Genomic DNA, 21739 nt, shown 5'->3' with positions numbered 1-21739 from the left:
GTATATGTACATGTATTAGATGAGGGTGGAGAGCTAAACTTCAACAGGTGTGAATGACTTCAGGGCTTGCAATCTACTTAGACCTATGAATGCTGCTAATCAGAAATCAGTTCGCATAAAAGCAGAGATGAGAAAATGCATTATTTCTACTCTATTAGTTATACATCAAAGGGGCAAAAATATTTGTAACAAAGTGAACCAAAACCCAAGTATACAGTTAACATTTCATAAAAATGTGCGCTGTGTTTCTAAATGATTGCAATAAACACGGGTTCATAATATGACCACTAGAGCCATTGACCCAGGAGTCATGAATTTTACAACGTTAATGTAAAGGTCATTGTCTTCTAATTGCCTAGTACATGTACATGTAGATGCTCAGAGGACCAAATTAAAGCTGTGCCATCTGGAGGACAAATATTCAATCCTATTACTTTGTTTAATCCCGTCCATTTCTTAAATCTCTCAATTATTGTAATGTTCTAATGTACTGTTTGACCAAATCTCCCTCTTGTTTGATATTTCCATAGTACATGATGTAATTCTGTATGGATAAAAAAAATCCCAGTTGGATATCTTTTTTTTTAATTAAACATTCCGTATATGAAATCAATAAATACCAATAATCAAATACAACCATGAAGTTGAACTTTTTAGCACCATAGATATTAATTTATAAATATTTGATTAAAAAACAAAACCCACTGAAGAGCTAAATAACAATATTAGAATATAAAGAGGAGAACCTGCATAAATACCATATATCTCTCAAATTAAGTCTGGAGTCATTGACATTTTAAATATAAGTGAACATTACAACCTTATACTGGTACACCAGACTAAAAATAAAACCAATTCTTTGAAAGCTGGAAGTTGTGAAAACAATTTCAAATTGGATAAAAATTTGTGCAATCAGCTCCACAAACAACATTCTATCTCCGACTTTAACTTTGAAACTGCATTTGCAACTAATTTTAAAAAAATGATTCTAAAAAACGTACCTGTAATTAATTAACTACTCTTTACACATGCATGCATTCTGTTCCCAATAATGGGATCGTATCCAATGTTTGATCAATATGAATTGTTATAATCTGAAAATTCTTTTAAATTTGATCTAATTTACTTTTACATCTAATTTAAAAACAAAATGGACACAAGTTTATCTGTTTTTCCATATGTCTTAAAATAAAGCAAAAAAACCCTTGCATATCAAAGAATATATAATATCATAGATAGCTGTTTTCCTCTAAAAAAAAAAAATACATGTATACATCAAGAGGCCTATGGACCACCTTGCTCACCTGACCTATATTTTTAGAAACTTAACTCTGACCCGGTAGCTTTAAAATAACAAAACAAATACATGTACAGAACAAAATACTAGGCCACCTGAGTATATAAATATGACATTTAAAAAATTCACAGAATGGAAAATTATGTAATAAAGCAGTATATATGATTTATATTAAAATCTTGTTCTTGTTATCTTGAAAGAGCTTTGGCCTTATAGACAATTAAACATTTTTTAAAGGAAATTGGGTAAAAGAAATCAACCTTTGAGGTTTCATATCAAATGGTCACACAACAGTAGATTTAGTAAATTAGCAAAAAAAAAATGCTGACAGTGATGAATATTAACATTAAAATATGGGACTAAAAATACTAATGGTTATACAACAGAAACCCCTGTATAAGAACACAAAATAACAAGTCGTTGCAGCTTACTTTTTTGGTTTTACAAGAAAGCCGGGGTTAAAATTTTAATGGCAATATTCTAATTAGAAAAATTCCCATTGTTTGTTGCTCCTAACAACCTTTCAACAGAATTTCTTTGGATATCCATACGCTCCAATGAGTTTCTTGGTGACATTCGCTCCAATGCATTGAAATTAACAGCAGCCGGCAAAGGTGGATGGGTCTTTTGAATAGGAGATTTTTCTCCCGTCAGAAACTTCTCTACTTTGTCAACACAAGCGTCCTGATAGTCATGTACCCATCTGAAAATATAGAATAAAAGATTATATAAATAAACATTCTATTTACGTTTGAATTTCAATGTTTCAATTATCAATAGAAATTGGTCGTTTTGTGTATGGATATCTTGTTCTTATCTAATAAAATAAAACAAGAATTCAATGAAGAAAATATTAAATATGGTTTTATCTTCATAAATTTAGTATAAAGTACACTTAATGAGCTTCTTTTTAACCTCAATTTTTTTTTTTAACTTCTTTCAAAAATAGGGAGATCAATTAAAACTAACAAATCATACACTTTTTTCGTGAGGTGGAAAATATGCGAAGTGTTCACCAGACTGCACTTAAAACATCTCAAAATAGTTTGTCCCGCTCATTCAAATTCCACTGACATTAGTAAGTGATGCAGGAAGAACATTTAAAATCCTATTACTCTAAGATAAGACACACTGAAATCTACGCTGAATAACCTATATAACTCTCTCTCAATGATCGCAAGTCATGGTTCCTGTTAATGCTTTCCTGCACTGTGACAGAAAAATTAAAATAACTCAATGTTACAACTTTATTAGCTGTCATGTCAACATATGTAAAGTTAAAAAATGTCATGTACAAAACTGACGTCCCAAAAAATCTTAACAGGGCCATCAAATGGACAACAAAACAACATCGCTTCTATTGTAGCATAATTATAAAAACATGCTCTTAAAAGGCATTTCATTAACATAATTGTGATACCAGTTAATGATGTACATAGTAAATTTCATAATAATTTAACAGCAAGACATGTTATGTCTAAGCATCTGTGTAATAAATTACTACGAATTTTGTCTACTGTGAAAGAATGCTCTAAAATCAAAAACAAGGAATTTTACAGATGATGATAAATATATGAATTATGTAACAGGTGTATGATTGATGCAAAGTACTAGTACTAGTACATGTACTAGTATATCTCTGCCAAATAGTTACAATTTAGATTACCAAGTCTACCCAAAATTTCAAATGGCACAATACAAAAATAATTAAACCTCATGACATAAAAATCAATACATGTATCACATTGATAAGAATTGACTAGGAAAAAAAATTGATAAAGAGCTAGCAAAAATCATATTTTAAATAAATTTGCATACAACTCATTCTTTAATGCAAACATGATTTTGCCGATCTTTTGGTTTTTTTTTTGTCGGCAATTGTCTGTTTCTCCACAACTAAAGATTAAGGACTTTCTAGTCTCTTAACCACAATGCCAAAAATAGAGAAATATCTCTTGGGTGTGTCTTTCTAATTCCATGCACGAGACATTTCACAGATAACATATTATACAGCTTTATTCAATTCACTCAATAGGCCATCTAATTAACATATTAAGACTTCATTGAAAAAGGCGCACTTATATCTTCAAAAATATATTAATAACTTTTTAAGATTTTCACACCAGATCAGTCGTTTAACAAACAGTCATGTAGTTATAACATTGAATGAAATTAACATTTCCTTTTAGGGGTTCTTTTTACTGGATAGTATACACCTGATTTTACCAATCATTTAACAACATTTAGTTGACATCTTAATTTACACTACATTAAAAAACTACTAGAATACATGTACAAAGAAATTATACCTTTGACTATAATTTAAACATGCTAAAGAGACATAAAAGTACATGAAAATGTCATAAATAGGTGTATATATACATGTATACGAATTTATAAAAATATCCAAACACTGCACCATATAATTATAGTCTGCCTGCAGGCTGTTGGTAAAATTCCTGAATGATATATTGAATGATAATCATTTAGATGGAGGAATTTTGCATTAGGAGTGCAATGCATTAAGTATAATAATATATATATATGGGAATCAGAGACTAAGGCATTTACTTCAATATATTAAAATTGGAAATTAAAAACATGTATAGACAAGAGGTAAATGCAAAATAATCAGGTTAAAGTAAAAAAAAAAAAATGAGGAGTTGGTGGATGGGATTACCAATATGTCCCTGGCATAAAAAGTTGAAACATGCAAAAGGTACAAATTGTCAATAACTCAATAACTGGGGGGGGGGGGGGGGGGGGGGGGTGAATACAAATGGTCAAAGTATGAAAGAGTCAAAATCTCATATAAGGCACTGTTTTAGATTTTTCCTACATTATCTCATAATTTCCCTCAAGAATGTATGTTCGTATCTACAAGGAGTGATAGAAGGAATTAAAGCTGAAGGAAAGCTATAAAGGAAATTTAGCAACAGGATTTCAAGAGTCTACTTTCTCTCTCTAGCTACAGTCAAAAATGTCCATGGGCCAATACAATCACCTGAGGTAAATATTTCAAGTGATTTTGTGTATCCCTTTTCAATGTTCATATTTCAAAATTTTGACCCTCCCCCCCACAAAAAAAAGAGGGGGGGGGGAGGGGTTAAAGGTTGCAAAGTTTGGGGGAGAATTTAAATCTTGAATATATGTGTACATATCATCATGCCAGCATAATAATATCATGAGTAAAATGCAGCACTGAAGATATTATTAAAAACCATTTTAAAAAGATTTTTCCAATAATATTTTAAAGTTGAACTTTGTACCTTTCCTTGGGTCTAACTGTTGGTCTTGGGGTGATGATTTAAACCAATTTAAATCAACACTTTATGAAGATGTTTCAAATGTGATATCACAAATTGTGGCATTGAAGCCTTTGAAGAATTTCAAGATATTTATCTTTATATACTCCGTTCATCAAAATGCTGTCAAATGGTGGCTTCAAGAGGAATGCAGTGATTATTGATGAGGATGAACATTTATAAAAATACATGTTTTGATAAATGCATTAACTGGCTGTTGGATTTTCATTATGATACACCCTCAAAATTAACACAAGGTTATACTAGTGACCCTAAAGTCATTAAATCCCCAATGATTCTTATATAAAGGAAATAATGCTTTTCCTTGGAAAAAATGTATGAAATACTGCAAAATCTGTTAAAGGAATGGAAGAATAGACATACACCAAACTAAGTGATCAGAGAAGAAAGTCACATCAAGCTCTCAGCTCAGGAGAGCTGAAAAAGGAATCTATTTTATCAATTACAGTAAGATAAGGAAAATTGTGTTGTTTCATTTGATTGATTACAAATATATGAGATACACTGACATCTTTGCACACGAAGCCGACATCCACACCCAAACACAAAGTTCAATTAATTAAGTTATTAACAAGTAAATTCATTTCACTTCAACTAAAAATTTTTAATTGCATTCACACATCAAACTGGTTTTTAAGTGTGGACATTTAAACTAAAATAGGTGGCATTGAAATATCACAATCAACTGTACCTTTGAAAATAGCAATAAACAGATGAATGAGAAATGAATATGTTGGGACTAGAACTGAAGCTCTATCTGATAAAGGAAATCATATTCATAGAAGAGATCTATAACTCATTGAAGTCACAGCGAATAATCATAGAAATGTTTGATATTCCTTTGAGGTATTACAGGCTTTTTCCTGAATAAGAAGAGTTAGAACTGTTAGAAGGAAGCTTAGTTATATAGATACAGTAGACCTGGAACACATTAAGGTTTTATAGATTTCATTATGTTCATGATTCTACAAATTTTCTGTATGTAACAAGCAATTGCTTGATTTCATAACTGATTAAAAACAAGTGGGTTTTTTTTTTAAATGATAGAAGCAATTACTGTAAACCAACTTCTATTCGCATGCAAGATATTTTCGCTAAGTTAGCGAGAACCTTTTCATTGTGAATATTTTTCGCCGCAAACCAATCATTTGTCTTTAGTTTTTATAACAATACAGGCTGGATAAGGCTTCGTCGCGAACATTAGTTCGCTGCGAACCAGTTTATCAGCAGTTACCGGTAATCGCGAAATAAAGTCAACGCAAATTTAAATTGGTTTACAGTAATTGGGCATGGAATAAAAAGTCTCTGCTACAAGAAACTTCCCTAATACCTGTAAATTAATTGAAACTTGATTCATGTTTAAAAAAAATAGGTACATTAAAAAGAAAAACAATGTAAATTTGCAATACCCATAATAAATATATTTTATAAATGGTAAAAAAATTTATAATTGAAAAATCTCCATGGAATAAACGCCAAAGTGAAAAGGTAACAATAAAACATATCAAATCGTGAACACCTAGGCAAGTAGAATTGTAGATTTTCAAGGAAGATTTGCCGGTACATCTATTTTGATAATTGTTTGATAATGCATTTCCATTGAAAAGGTTGAAAAATCTGACATAAAAAGGTCAACTATTTTCAAAAATGTTCAACAATAGAATTTATCGTTTCTATAAAGTTTGAAGCTGTCGATTTTTTACGACTTTCTTTTCTGTTGTCACTTTTTTTCTTTATCGTCACATCTTCATGCGTGAGAATTTCGTCCAAGGTCATAGCAGATGAAATGCTATTACTTTCTGATGCTGGTCTTTCCAGAATCGTAGGCAGTTCCTCAGACCTTAAGCGTGCTATGACAGGTACTTTTTTGAGGAAAGCTTCAAGCTTAGCCATGCAAGCTTCTTGGTAGTCGTGCACCCATCTACAGCAAATAAGGACAAAGCGTCATGTGACCATCTGTAAGGTTTGAATTGAAACCAGTTTGGAAGACTAAGTGTAATGAATATCATTAAACCATGCCATGCCATTTGCTCAGTAATAAAAACAATTCTACTTTGTTGGTGTATTCATTCGTAGGACTTTTTAAGTTAAATAACAATACTACTTAATCTTCAAATACCTATGTCTAAAATATCTACTAGAGAGAAAAAAAAATTAAAAAAAAGATCTGATGTTATCTCTAGCATTCAATGCCATTAAGTAAAAAGAAATTGCTTTTCTTGAAGACAACAGAAGTTTTTTTTTTCTCACAGATGATCTTACGAATTAAGCAACATGCATTTTCCACTTCACTTGGATACACAGAGAAAAATGGAATGCAAAGTCTTTTCATCAAGAAGTCAAAGGGCCACATCGCTCACCTGAGCAATAATGTTTAACATTAAGTGCAACAACAGGGTACAAGATATGCCTATCTGTAACTACCTAAATGAACATGATACGTATCACTGTTTAGATACTGAAATTACTACCTTGAAAAACGTGATCCAGAAACAACCAGTCTGGATTTGTAGACACCAAATTTTAAAATGACCAACCATATACACTTGCCAATATATCTAGGGAGTTAAAAATCAAGTGAAATTTTGGTGTCTTCTTTAAAGATCCTTTCAGGATTTTTTTTTCAAAACAGAGAAGTTAGCAAAAAATTTTATTGGAATCCATACTCAGGGTCAACTTTTTGACTTACAGTCCGGACAACAAAATATTAAATCACTAATTGTATTTGAATCCTAAGTCATTGGATAAATTGTAAAGTGGGTAATTTGTATGGAAATGAAAATGTCAATTAAAATCATAGAATAATTTGGTATACAAAATGAATATTTTATTAAATTTAAACTCTATGGGACTCAAAACCAATCAAAATCTCCATAAATTTGAGTCACCTGACTCTTGTAACCTTAAAAGTAAACTTTTAACTCAAGTTAGATTTAACTTTAAACTCAAAATTTTTTAAAACTCTTATGATTTTAAGGCAAACAAATATATATATATTTTTTAGAATTAGGTTGTGAAAACCGCCTGGCAACAGTTTGTTTACTTAGTGTTCATGCCATTTAATGGTTACCAAAAATTGTGGTTCTATAAATATGATGATTGCTTCGACATGCATTATTTCCTCCTCTAGAGTAGAGTAAAGGTTTTCACACAGTTAATTTAAACCATCATGGATTTTAAACAAATATAATTTAATTGCATTACAATCACCATAAGCCCTTTTTTTTCTCTTCTTTTTTTTTTTTTTTAAAATTTCAAAGAACAGTCATCTACCGTGAACTACGCTACAAAACTAACTTGAAAATTACTTTAATGACCTACAGTCCTCAACAAAGTTTGACTCCTCTTATAAAACATCTAGATATTACTTGTTTGCATGTACATTGGTATTTACGACTTGAATTTTACTGGTACAATGTATATTGAAATTTTGAATTAATCTCCCAGTGTTTATTTTTGCAAATCAATATTCAACAAAAAATTTGGCTTAGTGGTATTTCTGGGACTAAATGTGTCATTAGCCTTAACTTTGCCTAAATACCATATAAAATTCTCGTAGTTGTATTTAACATATGAAGCACAAATGACTTGTTTAGGATGAGAACAATATTTTGATGCTGAGGACTAAAGAAATTACCATAAAGAACTGAGTATTCACTTAAGTTTACCGGTATATCATATACATTTGACAGGTACTGAAATCCATAGTACGGCTTTCATTAAGTATCAAATAACACAAAATATTTGATAAATACTTTGGGATGCTTTTAGAATATTAATTCAGCTATTCTAGCCACCTCCGCCCAAATGCGTAAATAAAGTGTGCAAAAGCAAGGGGAGCAAAATCAACAAAGAGAGCACCAACCTGACTCCATTGAAGTACACCACTTGCTGCATATCTGAGGGCAACACTTCTGGCAGAGGCCAGTCAAAGTTGTCCAGCACGGGGATGATGTTACAGTCACTCTCAAGGGCTGTCACAATTTCCTGAAATTATACGAAAAAGAAATATTTTTATAAAGATTGATGTCCCAATTATTTTATCTGAACCATGACAAAGACAATTATAAACTTCACCAAATGGTTTTTTTTATATCAATGTCTTTCTTTTTTCAAAATGAAGATTTTTATTTCATTTCATTTTCTTTATTCTCCCTTTAATTCTTTTGACTTTTGTCCAGGCAAAATCTTGAAAATGGTTTGGTCAAATTTCAAGCCCTGCCATAAATCCAGAACCCAGACGACCTAAATGTGAATTCAACAATTTTGGTTGAGGTCCTATTGCTCATAATAACCATGCATTTTTGTATGCAAAATACTCAGAAGTAGAGAAAAGGATTTTAAGATTACTTCAATTTTTCACAAAAAAGCTTGTATTTCTCCCCTGGGGCTGGGGTCATGAATTTATTCTGCTTCACACAAAAAGATGCAAATCACAAAATGTTGTAATCAGTTCTTTTCAAAATAGAAACTAACTGTAAAAATTTCATAAAAAAATCAGCTAAAGTATGTCAGGTGTGAGCTCAATATATAATACTCAATGATATCCATCAAACTCCATATCATAGCCTCACACCTACCTTATGAATCCAGTCCTGCTGTTCGTCATCCCCCATACACCTGTCTAATGCACATGGTGTCAACACTAACAGGAAGTGCTTTGCTAAACGTATATTCATCAACAGGTTTTCGTCAAATTTGCCAGCTCGAAGTCGATCAATATCCAGAAACACAGAGAAGCCTCGGAGTTGAAGATGAACCTTCAGCAAACTGAATTTTAAAGAAAAAAAAATTTAAACATCCCCAATAAATGGATAGACATAGAGAAGGACAGGATGATACCTACATACATGTATTCTGCAAGAGTAAAAAATTCTTTCGGTAAATCTTAGAAGTGATATTCCTGTTGAGAAGACATCTTTTTGACCCTGATAAAAGTTCCATTCCTGCAAGGCAACCTTTTAGAATATATTATACTTATCTTACCTGGCTAACTGCGATCCATTAGATCTTCTGTAGCTGATGAAAACGTCAACTGCTTTTGGATATGATGCAAACCCTGTAGGATCTATGCTCTTTTGTCTAGTAAGACTGCCTATGCTGCCATATTTAGGCAATGGTATCGCTGTGTATAAATCTAGAAATAAAGAAGACAAAATGTAAACAGAGAATTCTAAACAATTTGCCTATTGAAACATTTTTCAAGTGAAAAATATCCACAGAATTAGATTTCACAAATTCAAAATGAAAAAAAAAATGATAGAGGATAATGCCGAATGTTGCTCAGAAATATGCATTAGATAGAACTACGATTGATGGTCACCAGTTTGATGAATTGTGTAAAGATAATGTCACAGCAAAAAGGTAGTGAATTAAAAGGATGGAACATTTTTTAAAGATCAAGTAATTACATGTATCATTAAAAGCTTGAAAAAATTACCATACAAGCTTTCACACATCAATACAGGGTTTTGTAAGTTTAGAATCACTAGATGAAAGAGGAGTTGAATCAATGATCATGATTGAAGTGAAAAAGTTTTTTACCTCTTGTGTTTCTGTTTAGAAGGCCTAAACATTATTTGAATTGACTAATCATTTGTTAAAAGACAACTCATGAACAAAACAATTACAGTATCCATTAATCGGGCTAATCATCAAATAGGATATTAATTTTGTTGTTGCTTTGGATGATTTGTGCATTTGTAAATACACAAACCCAAAAAATAAAGCCTACAAGGCACTCTAAATTCAAATAAAAAGTTTCTATCTTTATCAGAAAAGCACTTTATCAGCATATTTCATCCATGGTTAAGGGGTGTTCAATATGCATATAAGTGCATAATGTACACAAGACTTTGCAGCAGATAATGATTTTGTATTTTACCTTCTACATGCTCTAAGATGAGGCGACGATGGATGCCATTTTTGATTCCACAGACATGGTCCAGCTCCTCATTATTGGTGGAGGCCAGTACCTCCTTATTCATGCCTGCCTTCAGCATTTCATAGGTGTACTGTGAGAGATCAGGGAGAATCTTCATCAACCATGCATCCATTTGTGATGGATCGCAAGAAGAATAGTCAGCTGTTATTTTCAGTGATTTCAGTTCACGTAAAAACCTGAAAGAATGAAGAAGTCTCCTACATTTTCACATCCAAACATCAGGAACAACCTGAAAATTGGCCACACAGTTCACACGAACAACAAAGCCGAACTTATTTCTAGTCCATTTACTGTTACAATGTTGCTGTTGAGGAGCCTCTAGCTAAAATGCACTTTTTATTTATTGTACTGCAAAACTCAAGCATAACATTAGCAGGAAGGATATTGCAAATTTACTATTACTTTGATTTTTTTTTAATAACATCTTGCCAAAATCCTTATGTAAACCGCCGGAAAATCACTCTATACCAAAAATACGGATTCAACAAATTTACAGCTATGATGTGTGATTTTTACACAAGGGCAAAATGATTAGCATTCTTATATAATGACACATGATTTTATACACTTCTTTGATCTTGGTACATAACAAATCTAGCTCTCCTCACCTCTTCCTGGCTATCTTGCAGTCTATTTTGATACTACTCTCCAACTCCTGTTCTGTGAGAAGCAACAAAATATCACCATCCACTTGGCAGCTCATGAAATTGTGGACATAATCTTTGAACCCCACCTACAAATTAATAGAAATGGTGTTGACTGTAACATCTCCTTGGAATTAAATTTACAATAAAACTTGAGCACTTCAACATTATGAATAATACAATTTTGAGTAAAAGTCTGTCACCCTTGTAAAATGGTGGTACTTAGAGAGGATTAATTGATGATGCTTACAGCTCGTGAGTTATCTAGACAAAAACACCAACTACCATGGACAAAAAGCTCATGCTACGTGTGGAAAAGCTGAAGTTTTTGATTCAATAAACTCTGTTTATTTTTGCAGTTGCCACTTCATAAAAACTCACTGACAAAACTTGGTTACAGACCTGAGCGACCCAGTGGGCTACATCCACCACACTCCAGACAGGCACCTGTGTGGTCAGTTTGTGAGGGATGCTCTCCCCTATCACCTTCAGAGCCTGGGCAGCCAGTTTAGAGGCGGTGGCATTGGGACTGCTGGCAACTTTCTTCAGAGGTTCTATTGCACCAATTTCATAAAAGAGCTGTAACAGATTAAAATAAAACAATTCCTTATATTGCTTCCTACAAGTATCACATAATTATTCAAAGAATATATCTAGGTAAAATATAACTGAAACTTCATTTCAAATAATGTAGAGAATTTAATTGAAACTTGCATCAAGTTTTCCCTGCTCTTCTTTGATTCCTGCTTCCATAGCAAAATGAAAAGCAGCCAAACTTTGAGCTTCCTCCCTCCTGCTCTGTAGAAGGGGCACCATTCTTTCTAACCACATATGATCCTTTCCTTGTTGTTGAGACAAGTCACATTTTGCAAACGAAGATGGCTTTGTTGAGTTTATGAATGGCATAACCAGTTCTAAAGTTCCTGACTTGATCACAGCAGCCTCCAGTTCTTTATTTGCCAGTAGAACAACAATGGCCAGACATGCATAGTATCTTATTGTATCATCTTCCATAAAGGCAAGGGGAAAGAGCCACTCTGGAACATTTCTTTTTGCCATTTCCTCTTGGTTTTCTGCACCTCCAAACAACGAAAGATTGGCAAGGGCCTTGGCACAGTGTCGAAGATTTCGAATATCACTTGACCTTGACCAGTGTAAAATGACATCGAGTCCTCCATAGTTGATAATTTTTGTTGATGCTTCCTCAGAGATTTTGAACAAACCCTCTAAAATACCAGTAATAATGTAGGACATCTCATGATTTGAAATTTCTCTTTTTGTCATGGAAACCACAGTTTCAAGTCCAGTTTTGGCTACATGGTTTCTATTTTCCCAAGAAAGACACTGTTCTAAAACAGCTGCTGACGCCTTCAGAATGTCTTTTTTACTTGAACTGCAATTGTTAATGACCATATCCAGCATACCCTCACTTCTCAAAACATCACACAAACGATAGGCAATGTCTCTTCCATACATTGGCACCTGCCATGCCTCTATCAAGACATTTTTTATCTTGTCCAGATGCCTAACTTCATGTCTAGGTTTCGCAGCTTTCAAAGGTTTAATGTGACTTTCTAGTTCTTGAGACAATTTCTGGTAACTGATTTTCACATTCGTTTGGTTTTGTCGATTCGTATCAGAATCTGTCACAGTTGGAAGGCTCAAGGGGTATTTGTCACAGTACTGTACTTGTGTAACCTCTGGTTCAATGGTATCTTCACCGACTCCATTACTTTCTAGCTCATCCGAGGAATACCAGTTCTCAGATGCAGATAATACAGATTCTCTAGACGAAGATTCACAGATTGTCGAGTCTGCATCTTGAGAGAGTGTCTCTAAAAGGTCTATTGAATTTCTTTTCCTTGTTCTTGAAAATCCACTGGATTTAGATTCTTCTTGATCCAAGCTAGAGAGATCAAAATAAACCTTTGAACTCTCTGAAATTTGAGGTGGCTGTCCTTTTCTTTCAACTTTTTGGCTCGAAAATGTTCTACTTCCTGTAACGGCACTAGAATTAAATTTTACAAAACTGGATTCAGAATGGGACTTTTCCATTGATCTAAGTTGTTCATGTTTCTTGGTGGAGGCCAATTCTTTCAAACCTTTTGTTGATTTTGGTTTGCTGAGTGATCCATCATCCGAGTCATCCGACATTTCTGGTAACTGTGCTCTGTGAACAAACGAATACATGTATAATCATTCAAAAATAAGGCAAATTAACATATTAAGACTCAACAAAGAGGCTCATGGGTAACATGGCTCATTTCAGGTACAATCACCATCTATGACCGAGTATAATGAAACTGTATATATGTATACTCAATTAAAATTACCGTTTAATCTTGGTCAGTTATTTTCATATAGCTTAATTTCAAAGGTTTTGCCCTAGTTCCTTTTCAAATTGGTTAATAGACTTACAAAATATCTTTTGATTTTTGGTATGTGAGATAATAAAATTTTAAATATTACACTATTTCTTTAGATGTCCTACTTGCTGACCCATTTTTTTTTCCAGCAAGTAAAAGTATAAACATGTGTACATGTATTCATTTTTTGTCTTACTGAATGTATTCTGCATTATCCTATTGTTAAAAAAATAACATTACATATATTTGTCCAATGAATTGAGCAGGTAGATTCCATTTCTCAAACCCTTTGTCTTGACTGCATAAATTCACCTAACTAAGATGACCCTCACAGTAGTACAAAGAATTAATTACCAGGTTTGAGGGTTTACAAAAGTTTTTAAAATTCAACAACTAAAATTTCTCATAGTTTAAAATAAAAATTTTCAGGTTGATTGTAAAAAACCCTAATAAATTTAAACAACCTAGAAATCAATTTAGAATATAAGGAGGAAAAAAAATGAAGAAATTGATGATAAATTGATAATGCGTCTTATAATTTAAACAATTGTAGCAAAAAACAAAACTATTCATTTATATTTTCTTCTGTCTTAGGTTACCATTTCCAACACTTTTAAAGGATTATTAATGAAAATACATACACCTGAACATTAAAATGGATTAAAATGAAGATATTCAATGCAATCAGAAAATTTGAATTTTTTTTCTATCAGAAGTTCTCAGAAAACCTCTCAAAAACTTTGAACAAAATCACCCAGTTTCTTCCATGTCATTAACACTGTAAAATCTCTGTTACAGACTGCAGATATTTATTTTTAGCAATGATCTTTAATCTAACAAGATGGAAGGGGCGTTTCAAAGTAAAAGAAACTTAAGATTTTAGCATACTAGTGATTGAATATCATATGGACCCCAAGGAAATTATGAACAGGCTATCAAATAATTAAGGAAACTGTGATGCATAAACATCTTTGAAGATAAAAACATTTTTAGGTCAATAAATCAAAAATATTTCCATACTTGCAAAACAAAATTTGTTTTCTCTAAAAGCCCCTAAAAATACAGTTCAGTATTTGGTACAATTATCCTGACCAATTCGGTGACTGAGAAAACCGGGTCTAAAGTTTTAAGATTATAAAATACAATGTATCAATATTTTGAAAATTAATATACTTTACCTTCTAACCATTTCGAATTCTAATCGTTTAGGTTATAGCAATGGACTCTGCACCAAATCTCGTTATGAAAGGAAGAGGTAACTGATGCCTCAAGTTTTGATTAATAACTTCCTATTACATGACAAATACGCTAGACCATGGAACCTAAGATCTTACAAACGAAGTAAGAAATCGTAATCGGGTGAGTCATTCTAGAGACATGTGTGATAACAAGCGACTGTCGAGTTCATTCAATTATAACACATCAATCATATTAATGTATAATTGTGATTGGATTAAATCGCTAGTAGCTGACAATATAACCATGAAATAATTCACCTGAACAATTATAACCTTGCGATAAACAAAATCTTTCATCAAAAAGTTTGTGTAACGTTACAAGTTAACCGACAGTGTTAGTAAATGGATCTACAAACAGACACGTAATTAAATATAAAGGTATTTTATCAAATTTCAATATGCATAAATGACATTACCTTCAATCTTTACTTTCCAAACACAAATTCATAACATTATGATATGATAACGATAAAATTGTCACTGTCAGACATAAAAATAAAAAATTCTCCTCACTGCACTCTTCCCTTAGTTTTCGTGTATCTCGAACCCGATCACCTGTATGGGAGTGGAAGTTGCTAAAATGCGGAACAGGAACGCTGAAGGACGGTACACAGAGATATTACGTGTTTTCGCTTGACACATTGAGTTGTACATCAATCCATGATGCACGTTATTACTGTACAGTATACATTGTATTGGAACCTCAAGTATTTATATGATTAATAATCTATTGTAGTGTTTCCCCGACTAAATCCCATTTTTTTGGAGATATCGATGTATTTCCTTTTCTTTGATATGGGAGTTTGACGCAAGATATCAAATTATTAAAATGTTTTCGTTGATTCAAAGTTCATAAAAAACAATCCATATGATGTCAGAGAATAAATCATTAATAAACAAATAAACACAAATATTTATTTCAAGTTAAAGATAGACAAGTAACCCTAATCTTAACCGGCTCAAGAATTTAGTTTCAACAATTTTTTTTAAAATATGCGTGTAGATTTTATAACTTGAACCGACACTGTATACTCCCTCCCCCATCCTTCACTTTACAATGGTCAGGCTATAAATATAAACCTTAAATATCATTAATTCAAATGCAGATCCTGTATGAGTGCCCATTGGGGGGTTTTTTTTTTTGGGGGGGGGGGGGGTTGTATTTTTGGGGTATTACTTGTATACATTTGATTTATTATATAATACTTAATCAACATTCATAAATTTCGAGATAACACCTAGCAAACATTTCCATTCATTTTCTCTGAATGAAATGAAAATACTTTTTGATTTCTGATGTATCACCCGTTTATATGGTCTGTTCTAACCACACAGCGACTTGAACAGTTGAATTGCTTTTCTTATAAAACTGATTATCTTCGAATAAATAACAGCTTACAATTGATAAATGAATCAGATGGGATGAATAATTATAACTTGAAAATTATCCATCATTAGAAGTATATATTACTCAATTTTTGCGTGAATATATACATTATAATGATATATGGATGTAATAATAAAAAATTAGAATCGTTTACGCGCGTTTCATTCAAATAAAATACCTGTAAAAAGTTACCAAAAAAAAAAACCCCAAATTATAACGTTATGAAGTAGTCTCTCTGACTTTTTTTTTCTTAACAAACGCAAACTTTTGTTTACAAACAGCATTTCAAACACGTACACTATAAATTTACAAAGTCACACGAAGTGAAATGTCACGTCAGCATTGCGTATGTCCTCTATCATATAGTGTTTATAAAGGAAGTAGCTTGCTGATATCCTGGGGGATGTTATTTTACTTTTTGGTGCAGGCGGCGATAACCTGATTTAGACGGCCATCCTACACCATTGTCTTCCGCGTTGATCACAGAGCCACTCCATAGAATAAAGATTGATCGACTGAATTTATTTATCCGTAGATTTAAAATATCTTTAATTAATAAAATAGAAATATGACCAGTCTATATTTGACTTGTATTTAAAGAAAATTATATTAACCATATCAATGGTGACCAAAATTTAAGCTCTAAATTATCATGTTCGCAACCAAAGCAATGTTTCAAGTTTCTCTGAAAAATGAAACAACAGCAAAAATTATATAAAATAAAAAGTAGTCTCTTATTTCTGAAAAGATGCATTAACGATTCATCAATTAATATTTAGGCGCGTCGAGCAACCTCCAGTGCCAGAACGAACCCGCCATGTTGTAGAATTGTTGTCTTTGGACGTCATGATCCAAGGCTGTCAGTGACAGAATAGGTCTCGCTGTACCTCGCAATAACGTTCACACGGTGCTACGGGTTTCTGTAAACGTTCCTAGCTACATCATTAGTTGATGAGTCTGCCTGCAGCATCCCCACAGCTCTGGCACGTGGCATCGTTTTTGAAACTGGGGGGGGGGGGGGGGGGCTCAACCAAAAAATATTGACAAGCGCAAAAAAAAGGGGGGGGGGGGGTGGCAGGTATACCCATATCTTCAATTTCACTGCTTTATCCCTTGTTTCCAATTCAATTTTCAACACGGTCCCATAAAAAGTCGGGGGGGGGGGCAACTCCATGTTAATTTTTTTTTTCATTTGTCAACTATAGAAAAATCATTGCTGCGCCAAAAAGTAAGGGGGGGGCAGGCCCCCCTGCCCCCCCCCCCCATCCCAATGCTTCGTGCCTGAGCTCGAGTCTTTTCCATATGCGACTACTCATGCATATATTTAAGTTAAGGGGCAATATTGTATACACTCGCATGTTCGATTTCGATTATTTTACTATGCACAGTCTTGATAAAAGTTTGATATATTACAGATGATTCATAATCCTGGAGATTTGATTGCAAACCAAATTTGAGGTTCCCACTGCGGAAACTATATAATACCCCCCTAAAATTATGGAATCTTTTTTATCGCTTAAAGAGTGATGTTTGCAATAAAATGACATGTTTTCTCGATATCCTTGAAAATGATAGCGAGCGCAGCTCGCCGGCGCGCAGCGCCGGAGCGAAGCGAGCTCTACCGGCAAGGCGTGTGTGATCAGAAAATTCGGACTAGTTGCACATTCGTTAAACTGATTTTTTTGGCGTCAGTAAATCGGACCAGTAATGCATTGTTTCTATCGTCCCAGTAGTTCCCTGTAATCATGGCAATTTTTATCACTTCACACTCTCACGAGAATCAGCAAGTCAATATAATTTAATTCTGGTTGTAACGCGCTTTTTGATTGGCTAAAAACTTATTTTATATCGTATAAAAATGTTGCAAACGTCATAGTAAGACTAACGTCAAAAACGTATCAATGCGTCTGACGTTACGTTTGAATTTTGTACAATTTTACGTCATTTTAAAGGTCAAATGACCGTTTTTATTTACAATGAAGAATAAAAAAATTGAATTCTAAGCAATGAATTCAATGGATGGCAGCCTCATCCAAAAAATCTTAATATTTTTAAGCGTAAATTAAAAAAAATTAAACATTAATTTTTTTTTAAAGTGGAGGGGCAAATCCATAGTAAGTCGATTTTCTATGTGTAAATTGACAAAAATGAAATATTTTTTTAAGCGGGGGGGGGGGGGGGGGGGGGCCTCTATGATGAGTCGAGTTTTATATGTAAGTTAAAGAAGAAATGTCTACTGCAAAAAAGGGGGAATGAACTGACGTTACTATCACTTTAAAAGAGGAATTACAGTGCAATGAATATTTATATATTAAAATCTTTATTATTCAACAACATTGTATCTGAGATTAAACTACTGTTCTACATATAAATAAATAAATTATAACAAATCTTATAAACTATGAAATATTGAAAATTTACTGAAAAATAGGTATGTTTTATTTTATTTTGCTATCAAATTCATTTACGTTGTTAATTTAATCTTTATTGATTTATCATAATTCATTGTTTGATAACATGCTGTGCTCGCCCCAACCGGCGGTCGCACCGTAAAACATATTAAATATGTTAAAGCAATATGAGCTTTATTTTCTAGAATTTTATTTTGCTGCAAAAACCTGCTAGTATTCTAAGTATGTATGTAACTTAAACTTTTATGATAAATAAGATTTGAAAAATTCATTCATTTTTGTCAGAAGAAAGATTTATCTTATAAGGAATATATAGCGATTCAATTTTTGTACAGGACGACAATAATTCAATTTTGCTTCGATTAAGGCTTCTTAAGGTGTAATATCCCTCTGCTATTAATTTTACCATATCTTTTTAAAAAAAAAATCATATTGATTTTCACGAAAGTCAATATCAATAGATTCAAATGAAACAAAGTTGAAGTGATGAAGCGCTACTAGATTTTTCAAAAATTGATAATGTGTCGAATCATGATATGAAGAAAACTAGACATAGTCAATAGAAAAAGCAAAATTTTACCATCGCAGCATAAAATTAAAAACATTAAATGTATATGAAAATAATATACAGTTATATACATTGCCAATTCATAGTAGAAAACATAATGAAGCGGTGTTTTTTAGTTCAGAATAACACTTTGTTGCAAGGGTTTGTAACAAAAATTGCTTCAATTAGCAAGAGTTATCTTTCTTTATCATAGACTATTGAAGGTTTTACATACATGTTTTACATACAGTACATGATAAATTGCCACAGTTTCTAATTAATCAGGAAGGTTTTCTGTTTTTAAATTTGGATAAGATAATAGTTCATGTGAATGGATCCATATGTTTTAGAAATGCTAAAAATGTAAACCAGTCGTGAGAGCATTTTGTTATTTAACACAATAAGGGGATCAAATGAATGATCTTGCAGTAATTGGTATGATCTCAATATAGGGATATATTGTCTTGAATAAAATGTAATATTATTATTTTTTAATTTTATTGTCCCATATCTGCTCTCTCAGATAAGAAAACCCATATTCAATTTTAAACATTTGAAATGGTATAAGTTTCAAACGATGATAATTAAGTCTTTAATTAAGAGTTTGCAATTGTCTTGGTCACGTTTTTCCCAATTATAATTCATTCACCTTTGTGAACCAGCCAGAGAGAGAGAGAGAGAGAGAGAGAGAGAGAGAGAGAGAGAGAGAGAGAGAGAGAGCAAAATTTCATCCAAAATTCTCTGGCCCAAAACATCAAACACGTATTGTTTATGTACTGAACTTAAAATTATTAATATTTAAAAAAAAAATAATCCATTAGGAGAGGGCTAGGGGTATACATGTAGACATTACCTAATTAGAATTTTGATAAAAATGATTCGGTTCTTAAATTTTTTTGTAAAAGTTTTCTTTTACTTTTTTTCACTTCCCAAAAGTTTGGGTTTAGTTCGTTTCGTTCAAATTTCCTTTTTTATAATTGAATATCAAATAAATGTCGTCCTCCAACATAAATTGGGACCAAGCACTGCTTCCTTTATTGCTACATGCCTTATAATTGTAAGTTAAAGGAAACAAATTGAGATTATTTTCTACAGAAGTTATCTCTCTTATCAGAGGGATATTCAACCTTAACGGCTTTTCCCACACAAAAAAAAGGCTAACAGAAATTAAAAAACCATGATAGTTTTGTAATTTTAGTAGAAAATAACATTTTCGTAAAAAAAAATTCAGCATGAAAATTGAAGCTCATATTGCTTTAATTTGGATTGCAATCCATTGAAGCAATAACTATTAGACAGTTGATTCCAAACATTTTTTATATGATAATTTAATTTGAATCAGAATTTTTACTCAAGCTTGAAATGTAGGTTGCCAGTTTATAAAAATATCAATGTTGTAGAAAAATCATAGATCTATTACTTTATCAAGTTGCATGGGTAAATTATTTAGATCTACATCTATATGCTGAACTAAAATCAAGGTGGTTTTTAGATCGACTCATTCTACCGATTTACTCTCCGGATTTAAAATTCACTGTAAATAAATGTACTGTACATTTATAGATTTTACAGCTGCTTTTAACAATATATGGAGATTGTGCCTTTGGCAAAAGCTTAATATACAAATAGGAAACTTAAGATTTTAGGTAGTTCTGATACTTAATTTGTGGACCATCAAGCCTCCTCGAAATTAAACTTGTTTATCAATTCAATTCAATTTATTATCCTTGAGCTTTACAACTCATCGGAATACAAATTATAATACATATAAAATTATATACAAATGTGCAATGTGCAGTAAGTGAGTGGACATATTAAGACAATATAAAAATACCAAATCTATTTTGGAAAGAAGTGTTACTTAGCTGGGCAAAAGTAATAAAATTAACAAGTAAACAAACTGAAAAACAATTTAATAATGAACTTTTATGGGACAACCCAAACATTCTGATAGGAAATTCCTCAGTATTTTTAAAAAAATATTTTAGAGTAGGGTTTACACTAACTAGTGATCTGTTTGACTGTAATGGGAATTTTCTTAGCTTAGAAATACTAAATAACATGAAAGTGAATACAAATTTTATTGAATATGCAGGTCTAAAAAAAGCTGTAAAAAAACACATAGATAATACAGATATGAGCAAAGAACATGGACCTAAAATTCCAAACTCTATTTATCTTTTTTATAGGAATACAAAAGGATGTAAGGAAATGTATAACATTTTAATTGAAAATAAAAAAGAACCGATAACATCATCAATTAGATGGAGAGATTTTGGAGAAAATTTCACCGATTTAGAATGCAATAGAATCTACTGTCTCTGTTTTAAAGCGGTCCAAGAAAGTAAACTCAACTGGCTTCAATATCAAATTTTACATAGAATTATACCTACAAATTATTATCTGCACAAGTTGAAATTAATTGATTCTCCCTTATGTAGCTTCTGTAAAACAAATATTGAAACAATTGATCATCTGTTTTATGAATGTTTCTATGTAAAAGAACTATGGTGTAATATTGAAGAATGGTTTTTAAATCAATTTAATATTTCCATAGTTTTTGATAGGAAATCTGTTTT

General features: G+C 32.2%; 1 protein-coding gene across 5 annotated transcripts; it reads right to left on the bottom strand.

Annotated features, from left to right (window-relative positions):
- Positions 1-573: 573 nt before the first annotated feature.
- LOC128188643 (NAD(+) hydrolase sarm1-like) lies at positions 574-15385 on the bottom strand. 5 transcript variants are annotated; one of them, XM_052859813.1, is made up of 10 exons: positions 14756-15131; positions 11926-13381; positions 11614-11790; positions 11176-11300; positions 10508-10743; positions 10168-10191; positions 9610-9760; positions 9204-9393; positions 8489-8610; positions 574-2000 (listed from the first exon to the last, which is right to left on the bottom strand). In XM_052859813.1, exons 1-10 carry the CDS (start codon positions 14764-14766, stop codon positions 1778-1780), a joined length of 2715 nt encoding a protein of 904 aa, XP_052715773.1. In that variant the 5' UTR covers positions 14767-15131; the 3' UTR covers positions 574-1777. The 5 variants fall into 5 exon arrangements, with proteins under 5 accessions (XP_052715773.1, XP_052715774.1, XP_052715772.1 ...); XM_052859812.1 differs by lacking the exons at positions 574-2000; positions 14756-15131 and adding exons at positions 2531-6544; positions 15232-15385; XM_052859810.1 differs by lacking the exon at positions 574-2000 and adding an exon at positions 2531-6544 and having other exon boundaries at positions 14756-15133.
- Between the last annotated feature and the right edge of the window lie 6354 nt (positions 15386-21739).

The sequence above is a fragment of the Crassostrea angulata genome, chromosome 6 (genome assembly GCF_025612915.1).
Source record: "Crassostrea angulata isolate pt1a10 chromosome 6, ASM2561291v2, whole genome shotgun sequence".
Lineage (NCBI taxonomy): Eukaryota > Metazoa > Mollusca > Bivalvia > Ostreida > Ostreidae > Magallana > Magallana angulata.
The sequence above is the reverse complement of the archived record's forward strand: the minus strand, read 5'-3'. Positions and strand labels throughout refer to the sequence as shown.

Bases quoted from the DNA above. Each gene is read 5' to 3' on its own strand.
- LOC128188643 (XM_052859810.1), bottom strand. The intron at 11,301-11,613 runs GTCTGTAACCAA...ATTAATTTGTAG, and splicing joins TAGCCCACTGGGTCGCTCAG to GTGGGGTTCAAAGATTATGT. The intron at 10,192-10,507 runs GTAAAATACAAA...AATAATGTTTAG, and splicing joins CATCTTAGAGCATGTAGAAG to GCCTTCTAAACAGAAACACA.